At 39.4% G+C, this 15,657-nt stretch overlaps 1 protein-coding gene across 5 annotated transcripts in view; it reads left to right on the top strand.

Moving 5' to 3' along the window:
• The window catches only part of LOC126174976 (ankyrin repeat and BTB/POZ domain-containing protein 2), a 595,788-nt gene that overhangs the window by 354,832 nt on the left and 225,299 nt on the right, over positions 1–15,657 (top strand). For all 5 annotated transcript variants that reach the window (XM_049921452.1, XM_049921451.1, XM_049921450.1 and 2 more), the window contains one exon: positions 6,535–6,646. In XM_049921452.1, coding sequence (XP_049777409.1) covers positions 6,535–6,646 — 112 coding nt within the window. The remainder of the gene's footprint in view (positions 1–6,534; positions 6,647–15,657) is intronic.

Raw genomic sequence — 15,657 nt, 5'->3', positions numbered from 1 at the left:
CAGAGTTGAAATTTTTATTAGGCTGCATCAGGACGGTGGAAAATTCAAAACTGACAGAAGATCCAGTCAAAGGGATTTCATACTATCAGCACTGCTCTTAGCAGTACTAGTGGAAATTATCAAACTTGTTAACTGTGATAAGGAAGAAGGAACACATGTTAAAGGAACATATCTGAACCTCCTTTGAGTTGCTGAAGATATTTAGTTGTGTGTCTTTGTAGACATACTTCAGTAACTGATGGAAGAACTTGATAGAGCAAATGTGCTTGTTCTAACATAAATCATTGTTTCATCATTAACATTACTAGATTTTAAATACTGTGAAAAATTTAATTCGGTGGCTGATTTTGTTTGCAAATCATCCCAAAATATATCACCACATGCCAGTGATGAAATGGATATCGTTACAACAACTATAAAAATCATACTTAACTTGTATGCTGAATGAACATATTCAGGATCCTTAAATCAAATAACATAACTCAGATGTAGTTCTTTCCATTTTTATTCTAGATATGACAGATATATTCACAACTTTCCACCAATTCTATTTTACATACAAATTCGAGACCAATCTGTACCTTCATAAAACACTACTAAACTGACCAAATGTAATCAACCATAATCTGTTCTGAACTGATCATTGCAGATGTCGCCATGTCAACCTGTGTTAGTGTTTGAAGTGAAAATAAATCTACTTCTTTGTTAAGATGTAATTAATATAATTAAGATAGAATTTTGTAACTCAAGTAATTCCACTATAAGAGTCACATTAAAATTTACTCGGTGTTTTAAACTATCATAATTACAATGACTGTTTGTTTGTAATTTTTGTTTTGTCAAAGTTACTGGTACTAAACCTTTCACACTTGTTTGTCACTTCTCTCAGTTTAACATTTTTCTTATTTGCTAATGGGTTTAACATTCACCCACATCAATTTGAACATTAATTAGTGTGTTAACCTTTTCAGTAAATACAGCTTTTACAAAACTGATATCTTTTTATGCAAGTTATATGAATTAAATGATGTTAGCAATGCACTGTTTCACATGTGCTCGTTGTTGAGTGACATTATTAGTTTCTGAAATTACTGAATGACATATATAAATGAAAGAAAAATTAGAGAAAAATAGTCATAAAAGGAAAGTACTAAAGTGAAACTTAAAAACAATGCAAGGATTACAAGATGAATCAAGAATGGGAATATACATGTGTATTGCATTATATCATGTTTTCCAATACTACACAACATTAGCCATTACATTACAGAGAAAGCCTGAAAATAAGTTATAATAAGGCATTGAAGGAAATTAGTGCACACTAACAATAAATGCATAGTATGAGTCGATGAAATTTTTTATTTATAATTTCTTAGGCCTAAAAAGTTCTATAAAAAAATAAATGCCAACTATTTCATACAGCTTTGAGAAATGTTTAAAATCATTTCCTTTTTTTATTAGGAAAAGTGAGAGAGCAGGAACAGTGATGATGACACGAGCTTTTAAAGGAGACGTTACCTTGAGCACTGCATGCATAATCTTTCCTGCTATTTAAAGGATTCTCTATTGAAGCATTTTTGAGATTGAAAACTGTTGGAACTTTTTTAAACCTTTGGGCATAGATGATAGAAATATATCAAGGCCACAAAACAGCAGACTGCATTATTTACATAATCCACCAGATAAACATCCTCTAGTACTCATTAAAATTGTGATAATATAATGAAACAATGGAAAATCCAGAATGGAATGTAACAACATCATGAAAAGGAAAGTTGCTAGTCACCATATAGTGGAGATGCTGAATCGCAGATAGGCTCATAAAAAAAAAAAAAAACTGTGTGTGTGTGTGTTGTTTATTTTTGACAAAGGACTGCCAGAGACTGCAGTCATGTGTGTGTGTGTGTGTGTGTGTGTGTGTCTCGTCTTCTATTTTCGACAAAGGCTTTGTTGGCTGAAAGCTTATATTGTGACAGTCTTTTTGTAATGTGTATCTGCGACTCGCTATAAGGTGAATAGCAACTTTTCTTTTCATAATATTGATATTATAATTTAAACACTGAATATTAAATTTTCAGTTGGCACCTTATTTGATAAACACAATTTGGAGTGTCAAATATTTCTCTAATTTGTGTTATTTCTTTCTTTTAGGCAAATGGTTTGAAAAAACATTATACTGTTTTTCCTAACTTTTTATTTTCAACTTTTGTTCAGAAAGCATGAAGCCAAATGAAAAATGAAATGTCATGTGGCTAGGGCCTCCTGTCGGTTAGACCGTTCGCCTGGTGCAGGTCTTTCGATTTGACGCCACTTCGGCGACCTGCGCGTCGATGGGGATGAAATGATGATGATAAGGACAACACAACACCCAGTCCCTGAGCGGAGAAAATCTCCGACCCAGCCGGGAATCGAACCCGGGCCCTTTGGATTGACAGTCTGTCACGCTGACCACTCAGCTACCGGGGGCGGACTGAAGCCAAATGAAAAGCTGTGAAAACATTGGCAATCATAAACAGGGCAAGACTTGGTAGGGAAAGTGTTAATGTCAGTAAAGAATTTTCCCAATATTCTTTCGCATAATTCCAAGCTTCTGAACTATCTTTTCTGTTGTTGTCCGTCTCACAGATTTCTTTGCCTTCAGTGTTGCTGGAAGATCTTCCATGTTTACCAGGTGTATGGTCAAGATCCCTGACAGCTAGCACCACTTTTGTCAGCTTTTAACTGTGAGATGTTAATGGCTGCAGGAAGAACAATACTTACGTATAGAGCTGCAACTGAGATGTTACCATAGAGGCATTTACATACTCACTTTTCTAGCGCCTTCTGTTTTCGGAATGTTCTGAATTTAGTACTTGTTTCATAGGATGTCAATTTGACAGTTAAATACCACACTGATGTAACTTTTTATGTGCAAAATGGCTAGGCCTTGAAGAGATGAACCTTTTTACATTTCATTTACATAGGTAGCAACAGTGTTCATGAAATGTTTCTCTGTTCCCTCAAATAAATAATTAAGTTTTTCTTAATTATCCTGATTTCTTTCAAGCAATTAAATCCTTTTTTGCAAAACTGGTCTATTTGATGTCCCATTCATGCAATTCCCACTCCTCATTTGGTTATGAAAATATGGACAAAAATAAATTACTAATTACCATTTTCTTAATTATCTTGATTACTTATAAGCAATTAAACACTTTTTTTCGCAAAACTTGGACTTAGGCTGGTTCATTTGATACCCCATTGTCCATTTTCCACTCTTCTTCGACTATGAAAATTCGGAGAAGAATCCATGCACAGTTTAATTACGCAGATTGCTTTTAAGCAAATTTAATATTTTGTTTTTGCAAAACTAGATCTCACAATCATCAATTTGTCCATCTCTCATTCTTTCTTTGGCAGTGAAATTTTGGACAAACTTTTTCCCTCAAATTACTGTATAAGTATTTTCTTAAATACATTTCTCACTTTCAAGAAAATAAACCCTTTTTTATAAAATTAGACTTCACACTGTTCAGTCTTATACCTCATTTGTCCACCTCCCACTGTTTGTTTGGCCATGAAAATTCAGACGAAAGCCATTTGCAGTGATATGACTTATAGGGAGTCATGTTCTCTTTACATTCAAATGTTAGGTCATAAATTTTACAAATTTTCTTTCTCATTTCAGTGTGAATAATTATATTGCTGTGCATAATTCACAATGGGAATAAACTGTCAGTTTACACAGTATATTATTTTCTTTCTTATTGTTGACATTCTCCTGATTATTTGAATTTTTGATTTGCCAGATCAGTACTGAGCAAGGCAGTGCAGTCATTAGGACGTCCTTCCCTAATCCAATTATCAAAGGGAGATAAAACCCTAATCTTGCTTCCTTCTTTTTCAGCAGTCACACATTCACAGGGTGGAAAAGATTGTATTGTACTCACTGTAAAAAGGCTGTTACTTTGAAAAACATTATTGACAAGTTACACCAAACAGGTACACATATTCAGACCAAGTCCACACAACATTATCCCAATGTGATCACTATACTGCTGACTGAAGTGAAGTACAATCCTGTTCGAGTAAACAGCCAGTAGTCAACCTAATAGAACAAGCTGGCATATCTATTGTATATCATTCGCTCAAAGGTATTATAGATTGCTGATTCTGGGGCTGGACTTCTTGTTTTAAACCCAGTCAATGGCAATCAGTTTACATCATGTGGGATAATGTCTTCCCATGGGAAGGGGGGTGAGAAGAGTTACAGTTGCTTTTTTGCAGCACTACTCATGGTGAAAACGGGTTGAGGCTGCAGTGGTGCCACCTGTGATGTATGATATGACTGATGGTCAATATCCTCAGAGAGCAGTAACAGATCATTTTCTGCATCTCTGGTGGACAATGAGATGATTACAGCACTCACATTTAAATCTTTAATTTATCATCTATTGACATGACTTCGCTGTCACTAAGAATGTTCTGGCAAAACCACAGACAGTCCCAGCTATTAGTGCGTTTATTACCATGTTACTGATTCTGTGTGAAGTCCTAATAAATATGATAAGGTGAAATATGAGAAATATTTTTATTGTGTAACAAATTGACACCCACAGCATATTTCATTTTCGTTAATTGTAAGGTTTGATAGCAAATGAAGAAGAAAAGTGAAACAGATGTTTTTCAGCTTCTGATGAAATCAGTTATATGAAGCTGAGCAGATTAGAAGAACATGAAGTGAAATACAGTGTTTGCAAATTATGTGTCGGTTGTGTGAACATATTTAATTTGGAGCAAAAACTGCTATAATCAGTGGCACTGATGTATGCTTTTCGCTATGGCGCTTAAAAATTCAAGTACTACTTTTGTCTCACAGGTAATTGCTTCATATTGCATAACAAGATCATCTTATACAGTGAGGACAAGATTAGAATAATAGCGGCACACACATAAGCATTCAGACTATCATTTTCCCCACACTCCATTTGTGAATGGAACAGTAAGGAACCCAAATAACTGGTACAATAGGACATACCCTCAGCTATGCACTTCCCAGTGGTCTGCAGAGTATAGATGTACGAGGTCCATTAGAAAAGTATCTGATCTTTGCCCAGGAAACACAAACTGGGATACCTGGAGTGTTGGACACCTAATTACCCTCAAAGTAGTTCCCTTGCACCACACAGCATCATGTAGGTGATGGAGGGCATCCCTGTAGTACTCTTTTGTGGTTGTTTGATCCTGTGGTGTGTATTCATGGTGCATCACACAAGTCGAAGAAAGCAGTCAGTGTCACTTTGACATTTCTGCACCCTTGGCAGGCCTTCTTTGGTCTTGGTGATGAGAAATGCTTTCACTGTGATTACTGGGATTTGGTTTCTGGGTTGTACTTATACACCCAAGACTCTTCAGCAGTGATTATGGCATTCATTAAGTCGGATTCACTGTTTGTTGAATCCAGCATGGCCTGTGAGACTTCAACACGAAGTTGCTTTTGCTCTGTCATCAGCAGCTTAGGTACGAATTTTGCTGACCCCCTCTTCATGGCCCTATCTTTGGACACAACGGAATGTGCTGAAAAAGTGTTGATGACCATCTCTGCCACAATTTCGCATGCACTTTGGCAATGATCTGGTCGTTTTGGCATGTTGACAGCCAAGCAGAGCATGGCTCACTCTCCACTGATGCGGAGCCATCTTTAAACTGGTTGTACCACTCCTTACTCTGTTTAATGCCTATAGCATCAGCACTCAAAGCTGTCTGAATCTTCCAAATGGTTTCCACGTGGCTGCAGTTTCTGGCAAAATTTGATGCAGTAACACTTCTCCAGTAATTCCATCATTTTCCTTGCAATGAAAAACCAACACAAACACTATACACTACTTCACTGAACTGCTGTTTGCCAGCAACTGACGCTATCAACATGTGGGAAAAATTCATGCAAGTGCATGAAGATTCAAGGTCAGCTCTTGCAAGTGCGCTAGATTCAAATAATCAGGTGTTTGTGGGAGAGGGGGGGGGGGTGGGGGGGGGGGGGGGGGAGGACGGAGCAAAGTTTGATGCTTTTCTAACAGACCTTGTAGATGCAGTATTACAAGATCCAGATGCAGATGTGTTTTGACTGATTACTTTCAGTATTAGAAGATAGGAGTAAGCATTCTGAAATCATTTGAACTATGCTGATGAGATAATATTAAAATTTGCTAAATAATTTTGAATTATTTTTAACAATTGATTAGATGTTCAGTCAGATTACTCTCTGAATGTGTTTTAAATGGAATATTACTTTTATCTGTAGCATCATATAAAAATAAAACAAGATTTTAGTTTTCTTTCTTGAGAATTGAGTGAATGATAAGTTATGAAAGTTAGCTTTGTAACAGGCGTATGGTGGAGGACAGAAGTAGTTTACAGATAAGATTTTATTTGGATAAAGGCAAGTGAATTTATTATTCTGTATTAGAGTTAAAACTGATACAAATTCTGGCAAACGAAACGTTTGGAAATTGAGTGAAATAATTGATTATTCACTGCAGTTCTTTCTTCTTTCAGGCCAGGAGGTGGAAGCAGAGAAATCCTTCCAAGTGGAGGATATGCAGTGTATCAGCACCAACAGCAACAGCAGCAGGCCAGCAGTACTGTGGGCCACCACGAATTTTCGCAGGTCCTTATCTTATGAATAACTATCATCATATTAATCACATTTGTTTCTCTTATGAAATTTTCCATTAGCTTTAGATAGGTGTAATTGTTGTTGCTGTAAAATTGGACCTTATTTTTTTTTTATCTCGTTATGAAGAATTTGGATTATTGTTGAGATCCAGTCGCTGTCAATTTTCTTGAATATCAGATCAGTCAGTGGAATCAAGTCAAAACCCAAATCCCTGCTGGGATGTATCCACCTATAAAAGGTTTAAAAATTATTATCTGACCACTCTATGAAGAGAAATAGATTATTTTCCGGTTTATTTATAGTATGTATTCTACAACTATACTTGTTATCCACTTTCCTGCACTTTTGTCACAGCAATAGATCAAATGATGGGAAATTATGAGAGAAAAAATGAAATTAGTGTATTTCGTATTATTATTCTGGATGTAAACTCTTGTAACAGTATTAAGGAAATGAAAACATTTAGCTAACAGAGTAAGACAAGATGACTAAAGTGACCAATGTTGAGAAAGAGCTTTTGAAATGTTCTGGGAAAGGATAGACTGGATACGTATAAGCAGCTTTCTACTGATAATCAAAAATCATCCATCTCTACAAAGTTTTAAATATCACCCTCAATGTTTGTCTACTTGGAGCTTGCCAATGGGAGAATGTATACTTTGTATTATAGATTCTATATGCATAAGAATCTAACTTTCTAATACTATAGCAAAGCATAGAATAGTTTGCTTTCCATACTATAAAATATGAATGAAAATTGTTACATAAAACTGTGAAGTAAATATTCAGTTGAAAAGCTGAAACTTTGCACAGCATGAAGCTTCCAGACAAATTGGCTTCCATTTCAGAAGAGCCTGATCCACCAAGTGATAGAGTACACAAACTGATCATACGAAGAACAAAACCATTCACTGTGTAGAAACAGCAAGAGAAATAAACAGTAGATGACAGATATAATAGTGGCTCTGATAGATGAATCATATTATCACTTGCAAAGGAGGAGAAACAAAGAGAATATTAGAGAGAAAGATAAAGAAAACAAGGAAAAGTTAAGAATAAAGAAAAGAATACTCAATGACATAGAGAATCAAGTAAAAAAATGGATAATCATAAATGACAGTAGGATAAAACCTCAGGCCATCATAAGTGGTGCCACACACAGATGGCAGAGAATAATGAAGGTGGCTTCTTCATATACATGAGGATATGACAGAAGTCTGGAGAAAACATTGTATAAAACTATACAAAAATGTGATATAACTATCACAACCAGAATTACTCTCCACATGAAAACATTGTAGGTTGTATAGGGTATCTACTGCTTGTTATCAGCTTCCTGAATTATAACTTACCTACATTTTGCATCTTGCATGAAGTCATCCACAGTTTTATGGAGTCCTGCAATTGTAGTTTCAGTGTACAAATACTTTCTGATTGCTTTTTCTAGGTGCTTAATACTTATTCTTTTTTTCACGGGTTCTTAGTATCACTTTTCAAGCTTATCTACATCAACATCTGCATCTACTTGGATATTCTGAAAATCACACTTAAGTGCCTGGCAGGGGATTCATGAGCCACTTTCACAATAAGTCACTATTATTCCAATCGTGAACAGCGCATGGAAGAAATGAATACCTGTATCCTTCTGTGTGAGATCTGGTTTTCCTTATTTTATTATGATGATTATTTTTCCCTATGTAGATTGGTGCCAATAAAATATTTTTGCATTTGGAGGATAAAGTTGGTGATTGAAATTTCATGAGAAGATTCTGCCACAAGAAAAAATGTGTGTGTTTTAATAATGTACACCCCAAATCTTGTATCATGTCAGTGACACTCTCTCCACTATTTCTCAATAATACAAAATGTGCTTCTCTTCTTTGAACTTTCTTGATGTACTCTGTTAATCCTGTTGGGTAAGAATCTCACACTGTGCAGCAGTACTCTCAAAGAAGATGGACAAGCATAGTATAGGCAGTCTCTTTAGTAGATCTGTTGCATCTTCTAAGCGTTCTGCTAGTGTTCTTTTCAATTTAAATTGTTCGTAATCTGCAAACGATTTATTTCCACAGTTCCTTTTTGTTCTGAACTTTCATATTTTTTGCTCCCTCATTAATGTTTGTTTTAGTTCTCATTTAAACATTTAAAAGACTCCCATCCAAGCACCAAACTGATTGAGGCACAATCCTTTGCTCTCTGTAGACAATTGCTTTTTAGAATTAGCTGCTGTGCTTCCTACATTAGTGAATCTGTTACTTTCCATGGAACCTGAATTCGTTAATGAAGTCAGCTTATTCTTGATTTTAACCAGCATTCCCTGCCCCCTCTGTGTGAGCTATTTTTACAGCTATTGTTAATTGTGCACAATAAGAGAGAACTGTTCTTAGAGCCACCCAATAACCTAATACTGCTAGTACAATTATTGTTCTTTATTCTCCAGCTCACACTGGAATTATCCAGTGATGCAGCACCACTTATTTAGATACTGAAGTGCTTTATTTTAGAATCGCTGTTTTTGGTGCATCAGAAGATTTATGATGTTGTTAGCACTCATATATGAATGTAGTAACACCCAGTTACTTGTTTACCCATCCATTAACGAAAATGTCATGGTGCAAGATTTCAGCTGTTCAACCAGAAACCCAGTGTGAAAAGAATGAGGGATATGGATTTATTGATGTTGAATTAAATTGTAAGACATCAATTAATTCTCTTTATGTCTATTACATTATGTAAACATTAATTTGACTATGTGGCATTACATGAAAACTATTGTGGCCAGGCCAGTGACCTGGCCACTGTCACCGTCGACACATTCACCCGTGGCCAGTGGGTTGCCGTACTCCTGGCATTGTCTGCTAGAGTCAATCACATGCATCTGAAGACACCATATGCTTACTAAACATTGGTGGACCACAACAGCAACCTGCCAATTTGTGTGCACAGCAATACATCATCTGGTACATATGCCAGACTTCAGCAGGCTCCTGTAGAGACATCAGCATCACCCGCCATCAGAGCACACATCCAGCCAAGGTTTTGTGAGCACAGCACTATGTTGCATCTGTACATCACATATCACCTCATGGAAATCCTTCTGCCTGGACGCTGGGCCAGCTGCATCTTGCAGCCCTTCTGTTGGCAGCATTCCTCAGCAGCAGATCAGCACAGCCCTGGAATCTGACTGGACATCAACCCAGTGCAGCCTAGGGCTCCAACTGGACTCCATCCTAGACACCAGCTGATGCTGTTTGCCTTTAGTCATAAGCTTGCATCAATTGCCATCCTTCCTTCCAAGGGCGGCTCAACGTCATGAACAGGTGACAAGGCTTCTATCAGCATTCCCGAGGCACTCATCTGTTACCGCTAGCTTTGGGCTCGGCTGCTACCATGTCTTCCCTAGGCATTGATGCCCTGACTGAGACTATTGGCACCATTATGAATCCAGAGGCTGTCATAGATTTGAGTCCTCATCTCCTGTTGAGTGTCAGTGCTCTGCCGACATCCCACTGGCTAGCGTGCTTCCACCCAAGCTGACGGCACCATACACCACACCACTGTTTCTGGTCACCGTTTTCTGTGCCTTCCCAGTGGCTGCCATTACTCACTCACGCACTCTGTCTTCAGCCCACGAGTGGCCTACCGGGACCATCTGACCGCCGTGTCATCCTCCGAGGAGGATGCAGATAGGAGGGGCAAGCGCTGTTGGGCATGGCCAGCACTTGGATGGGTGACCATCCAGTCGCCAAGCGCTGTTGATATTTTTCTGGGTGCACTCAGCCTCTTGATGCCAATTGAGGAGCTATTCGACCGAATAGTAGCGGCTTCGGTCAAGAATACCATCATAACAACCACATCAGGAATTTTGGCCCATATTTCTTTCCATCTGGAACTGCTCTTCTGCCACCAGCACAGCCTTCTCTTCTGCCGCCAGTGCTACTCTCCCTACGGCTGCAGGTGCAGCTCATTCTGCTGCTGATGTGGCTCTCCCTTCTACCGCCATTATGGCTTTTCCATTCTGCCACCAGCATGGCTCTCCTTTCTGCTGCTCGCATGGCTTTTCCATTCTGCCTCCAGCACGGCTTTTCCATCCTGCCACTGGTACGGCTTTTCCATTGTGGCACCAGTCTAGCTCATCCATTCTGCTGCCTGCACAGCTTTTCCATTCAGCCATCCACATGCCTTTTACATTCTGCCGCTAGCATGATGTTGTCCATTCTGCTGCTGGCATGACCTGCTGCTGGTACTGCTTTTTCATTCTGGACTGCCACACCTTTTTCAATTCTGCCAGTGGTATGGATGCTTCTACTCTGCCACTGGCATAGCTCCTACTCCCACCAGTACAGATCTTTACCTGCTTCAATGTTAACTTTCAGATGGGTCTTCAGATTTCAATTTTTGTGTCTACTCAGTACACATGTTTCCTACTGATGTGATCCCTTCTGATGCCGGCAAATCTTTATTTTGCCACTGGCATGGCCTACTTACCTGATCTGACTCTGTCTTCTGGACAAGTCTTTGTGTTCCTGTTGTCTGCCTCATCTGTGCACAGGTGCTCATCTCTAATTTTGGTGCTAATTTCTGTGCAAGTTTCCAATCTGATTCTTCCTTCTGTGTCACTGGCACTGGCACTGCCACCTCTTATGTCTTGTTTCTCTGGCATGTTCACATCATAGACCCATTTTCTTCTGGCACCTGTGATGTGCCCTCTGCGCTGGACTGCCTCCACCCACAAGGGCATCTTCTCTTTGGCTGAGCCTATCAGTGTTGTGGCTTTGCCAGCAGTCAAGCTCATCTCCCGAAGGCCATTGATGCCTCGACAAGATCCCAATGGTCCTTCCACTGTAGCTACACCCATCAGTACCTTGATGATTCTACCATCTTTTTAAGAGGAAAGGATTATTGTGATCAGGCCAGTCACCTGGCCACTGCCACTGCCGGTGCATACACCTATGGCCAGCAGGTTGCCTTACTCCTGCTGTTGTCTGCTGAAGGAGGCCACACATATCTGAAAACACCGCACGTTTGCTAAACGTTGGCATACCACAACAACAACCTGTGGATTTGTAAACATTGTACCACATCACTCGGTGTACGTATCATACTTCAGTGGGCTCTGCTAGAGGCATAAACATACCCTGCCAGCAGCATGAGCATCTGACCACATCATGTCTGCACATGATGTGTCATCCACGGAAATCATTCCTCCAGATTATTTAAGGCACTGCACGACCACTGCCCGATAACGTCTGCTTACACTCTGGGCTCTATGCAGGTACACCCTGCAGCCCATCTATCATTAGCATTCACCAGCAGCAGTTCAGTGCAGCCTGGATTCCAACTGTGTGTCAACCCAGTGCAGCCTAGGACTCCAGCTGGACTCCAACCTAGACACCAACTGCACATCACCTAGGATGTTGTCATTTGGCCGAGCCCATTGGTGCACTGGCATCCCTGTGGCTGCCACTGGTCGGAGCACTGGTTTCCCATCAACTGCCAGCAGTTAACAAACTAGCAATATTCTGGGCATTTAAAAAAATTCTTCAGTATCTCATATTAACTAATAGGAAAGAAGGCAAAAATGTAAGAAGAGAATATTATTTCAGGAAAATAAAAATAACATAGCCTTATTTTTTGAAATGGAATATTGACTCTTGCCACGAATCAGAACTTTAAACGCTTTTTAAACGCTTAATTGGCTAAACTAGTCTGAAATGTGAGTGATAAAGGATTACTTGAAAAGAAATTCTCAGCTACAACTGAGGGAATAACAGTTCCTGATGAGTAAAAAGGTATTAACCTGGACAGGAGGAAGTTTGGCTCACATTTGTTGGGAAAAAGCCACACGCGTGCATGCATCCAGATTGGCTGCAACAATTTTAACAAAACTCAGGTACCATAAGTACCATGTGAATAAGACATCTGTATGTTCTCTATATGTAGGGGTGGGGGTGAGAAAGTGGTGATATATACGCATGATTTGGTAACAGCTGAAGCAGTTTCAGCCAAACTAGGTACACATATGTTTTAGTATCTATTGAGATAAAATACTGTTTCCACCTTTAGGGGATTGTGTGAAGATTTGATTTGAAAACAATTGGCTTTAGTGTTTAGTGCATAGTTTTGGTGACGCTAGTCTGATTGGCCAACATTCCAATGACATTTTACCCCTAGGGGTTTGGTGTGGGATATGCGGTGGAGATGGGTGATGCAAAAATAATCAAGAATGGTGAATAAATGGTATTCAGTGTTTCCAGGACTAAACCATAGCAGTGCTGATGAAAATTGACCTGTAATGATGGAAATGGTGGTGAGGGTGGGGGTGGAAAGGGGATGACATTTAAAGCATGAATGTGGAACGTGTGGAACAATTTCATCCAGACTTGATACACATATAGATAGCTTGCTGTCTGTAAAAAGCACTGGCACATGACATGCGTAATACTCCTATGTAGGAGGATGGATATGGGAACAAGGTGATTTTAGTATCTGACAATGACTTGGATTATCTGCCAAATGTGAATATCAATTTGGAGGACAAATCAGAGACACTCAGGCTTAGCAGCTCTATCATAGCTCATTCCTGTAGGGAGTGTTACCACTGAAGACCTGGGATTGGGCTCGTCTGCTGAAGCAAGAGTATTGGTAAATACCGCAGCCCTGCACTTGTCCAGCTGTTCTCTCATTCCTCTGAAGCCTTTGATTTGAGCCTATGATAATAGAGTGACTGATCATGCCTGTGTTTACATTTTTTATTTGGATTGTTCCCTGGACTGTTTGCGCACGCTTTGACACTTCTATTATGCTCTAGAATTTGCTCTTGGGTAGCTCCGCCATTGTTGGCCACAGGAACTGGCTGACTGTTCCAATGATCTTTGTATGAATGCCAGTGTGAATGATCATACTGAGTGAGGTGGCGCAGTTGTTAGCACCCTGTACTCGCATTCGATAGGATGATGTTTCAACCCACGTCCGGCCATCCTGATTTTCCATAATTTCCCTAAATCACTTCAGGTCAATGCCAGGATGGCTCCTTTGAAAGGGCATGGCTGATTTCCTTCCCCCTCCTTCCCTAATCTGATGGGACCAATGACCTCGCTGTTTGGTCCCTCCCCCAAATTATCTGACCAACCAATCAACCAATGATCATAAATTGTATTCTTCTTATTCCAAGTAGGACAGAAATGTGGTGATGAGGACACTCTCATCTATGTCTATATCCATACTCTGCAAACCACCACAAAGTGCATGGTAGAGGGTTCATCCTATTGTACCAGTACACTGTACAATAATGACCTTGCAGACAATACAGTAATAACCTCAGATAGGTTTCTTTGCATTCCATTCACATATGTAGTGTAGGAGGAATGGTTATTTGAATTGTTCTGTGCATGCCGTAATTATTCTAATCTTGCCATCACGATTCCTATGTATGGGTACATAAGGGGTTGTAGTATATTCCTAGAGTCATCATTTAAAGCTGGTTCTTGAAACTTTATTAGTAGATTTTTTCAGGATAGTATACGTCTATCTTGAGATGATGATGATGTTTGGTTTGTGGGGCACTCAACTGTGTGGTTATCAGCGCCCGTACAATTACCCAATCTTTGCTCAGTCCAATTTCGCCACTTTCCTGGATGATGATGAAATGACGAGGACAACACAAACACCCAGTCATCTCGAGGCAGGTGAAAATCCCTGACCCGCCGGGAATCGAACCCGGGACCCCGTGCCCGGGAAGCGAGAACGCTACCGCGAGACCACGAGCGGCGGACGTCTATCTTCAAGAATATGCTAGTTCAGTTTCTTCAGCATCTCTGTGACACCCTCTCATGGGCAAAACAAACCTATGACCATTTGTGCTGCCCTTTTCTGTATATGTTCAATATCCCCTGTTAGTCCTATTTGGTACAGGTCCCACACACTATAGCAATATTCTAGAATGGGTGACATGAATGATCTGTAAGCAATCTCCTTTGTAGACTGATTGCACTTCCCCATTATTCTACCAATAAACTGAACTCTACCACATCCCTACGAAGTGTTATACCAAGGTATTTGTACGAGTTGGCCAACTCCAAAAGTGACTCTTTGGTATTATAGTTATAGGATACTACATCTTTTTGTTCCGTGAAATGCAGAAGTTTACATTTATGAACATTTAAAGCAAGTTGCCAATGTTTGCACCACTTTGAAATCTTATCAAGACCTGACTGAATATTTATGCAGCTTCTTTGAGACAGTACTTCATTATGGATAACTGCGTCATCTGTAAAATGTCTTGAGGTTATTACTGTATTGTCTGCAAGGTCATTAATGTACAGTGTGAAGAGCAAGGGTCCCAATAAACTTCCCTGGGGCACACTTGAAGTTGCTTTTACAACTGACAATGACTCTCCATCCAAGAGACCAAGCTATGTCCTCCCCACCAAAAAGTTCTCAGTCCTGTCACAAATTTTGCTTGACACCCCATATGATCAAACTTTTGGCAATAAACACAGGTGTGTTACTGAGTCAAATGCTTTTCAGAAATCAAGAAATGCATCTACTTGTCTACCTTGATCCAAAGTTTTCAGAATTTCATGTGAGAAAAGGGTGAGTTGGGTTTCACATGACCGATGTTTTCAGAATCCATGCCAACAGGCATTGAGGAGGTCATTCTGTTCAAGATGCCTCTTTATTTTTGAGCTCAGAATATGTTCTAAGATTCTGCAAAAAATTGATGTCTCATGATGAACATATTCACTGTATAGCAGATATCCCAAGTTTCTAAAGTTGTGGCAGCAGCAGTCACAGTTGCAGCAGCAACAGTTGCAGCAATAGCAAGGAAAAAAGTGAGAATTCTAACAGCAGCAGCAGGAATTACTGAAAAAGCAACAATAGTATGCAGCTGCATCATTACATCCCCCTTAACCATTTGCTTACTTCAAAAAGGCAAACAAGAATTGGGAGGTCTATTTATGTCATTTTATTCTTCACTGCAAGGCAAGTCACATAACAGA

This window comes from Schistocerca cancellata, chromosome 3, assembly GCF_023864275.1.
Source record: "Schistocerca cancellata isolate TAMUIC-IGC-003103 chromosome 3, iqSchCanc2.1, whole genome shotgun sequence".
Classification (NCBI taxonomy): Eukaryota; Metazoa; Arthropoda; class Insecta; order Orthoptera; family Acrididae; genus Schistocerca; species Schistocerca cancellata.
This window is presented reverse-complemented; position numbering and strand designations above follow the sequence as displayed.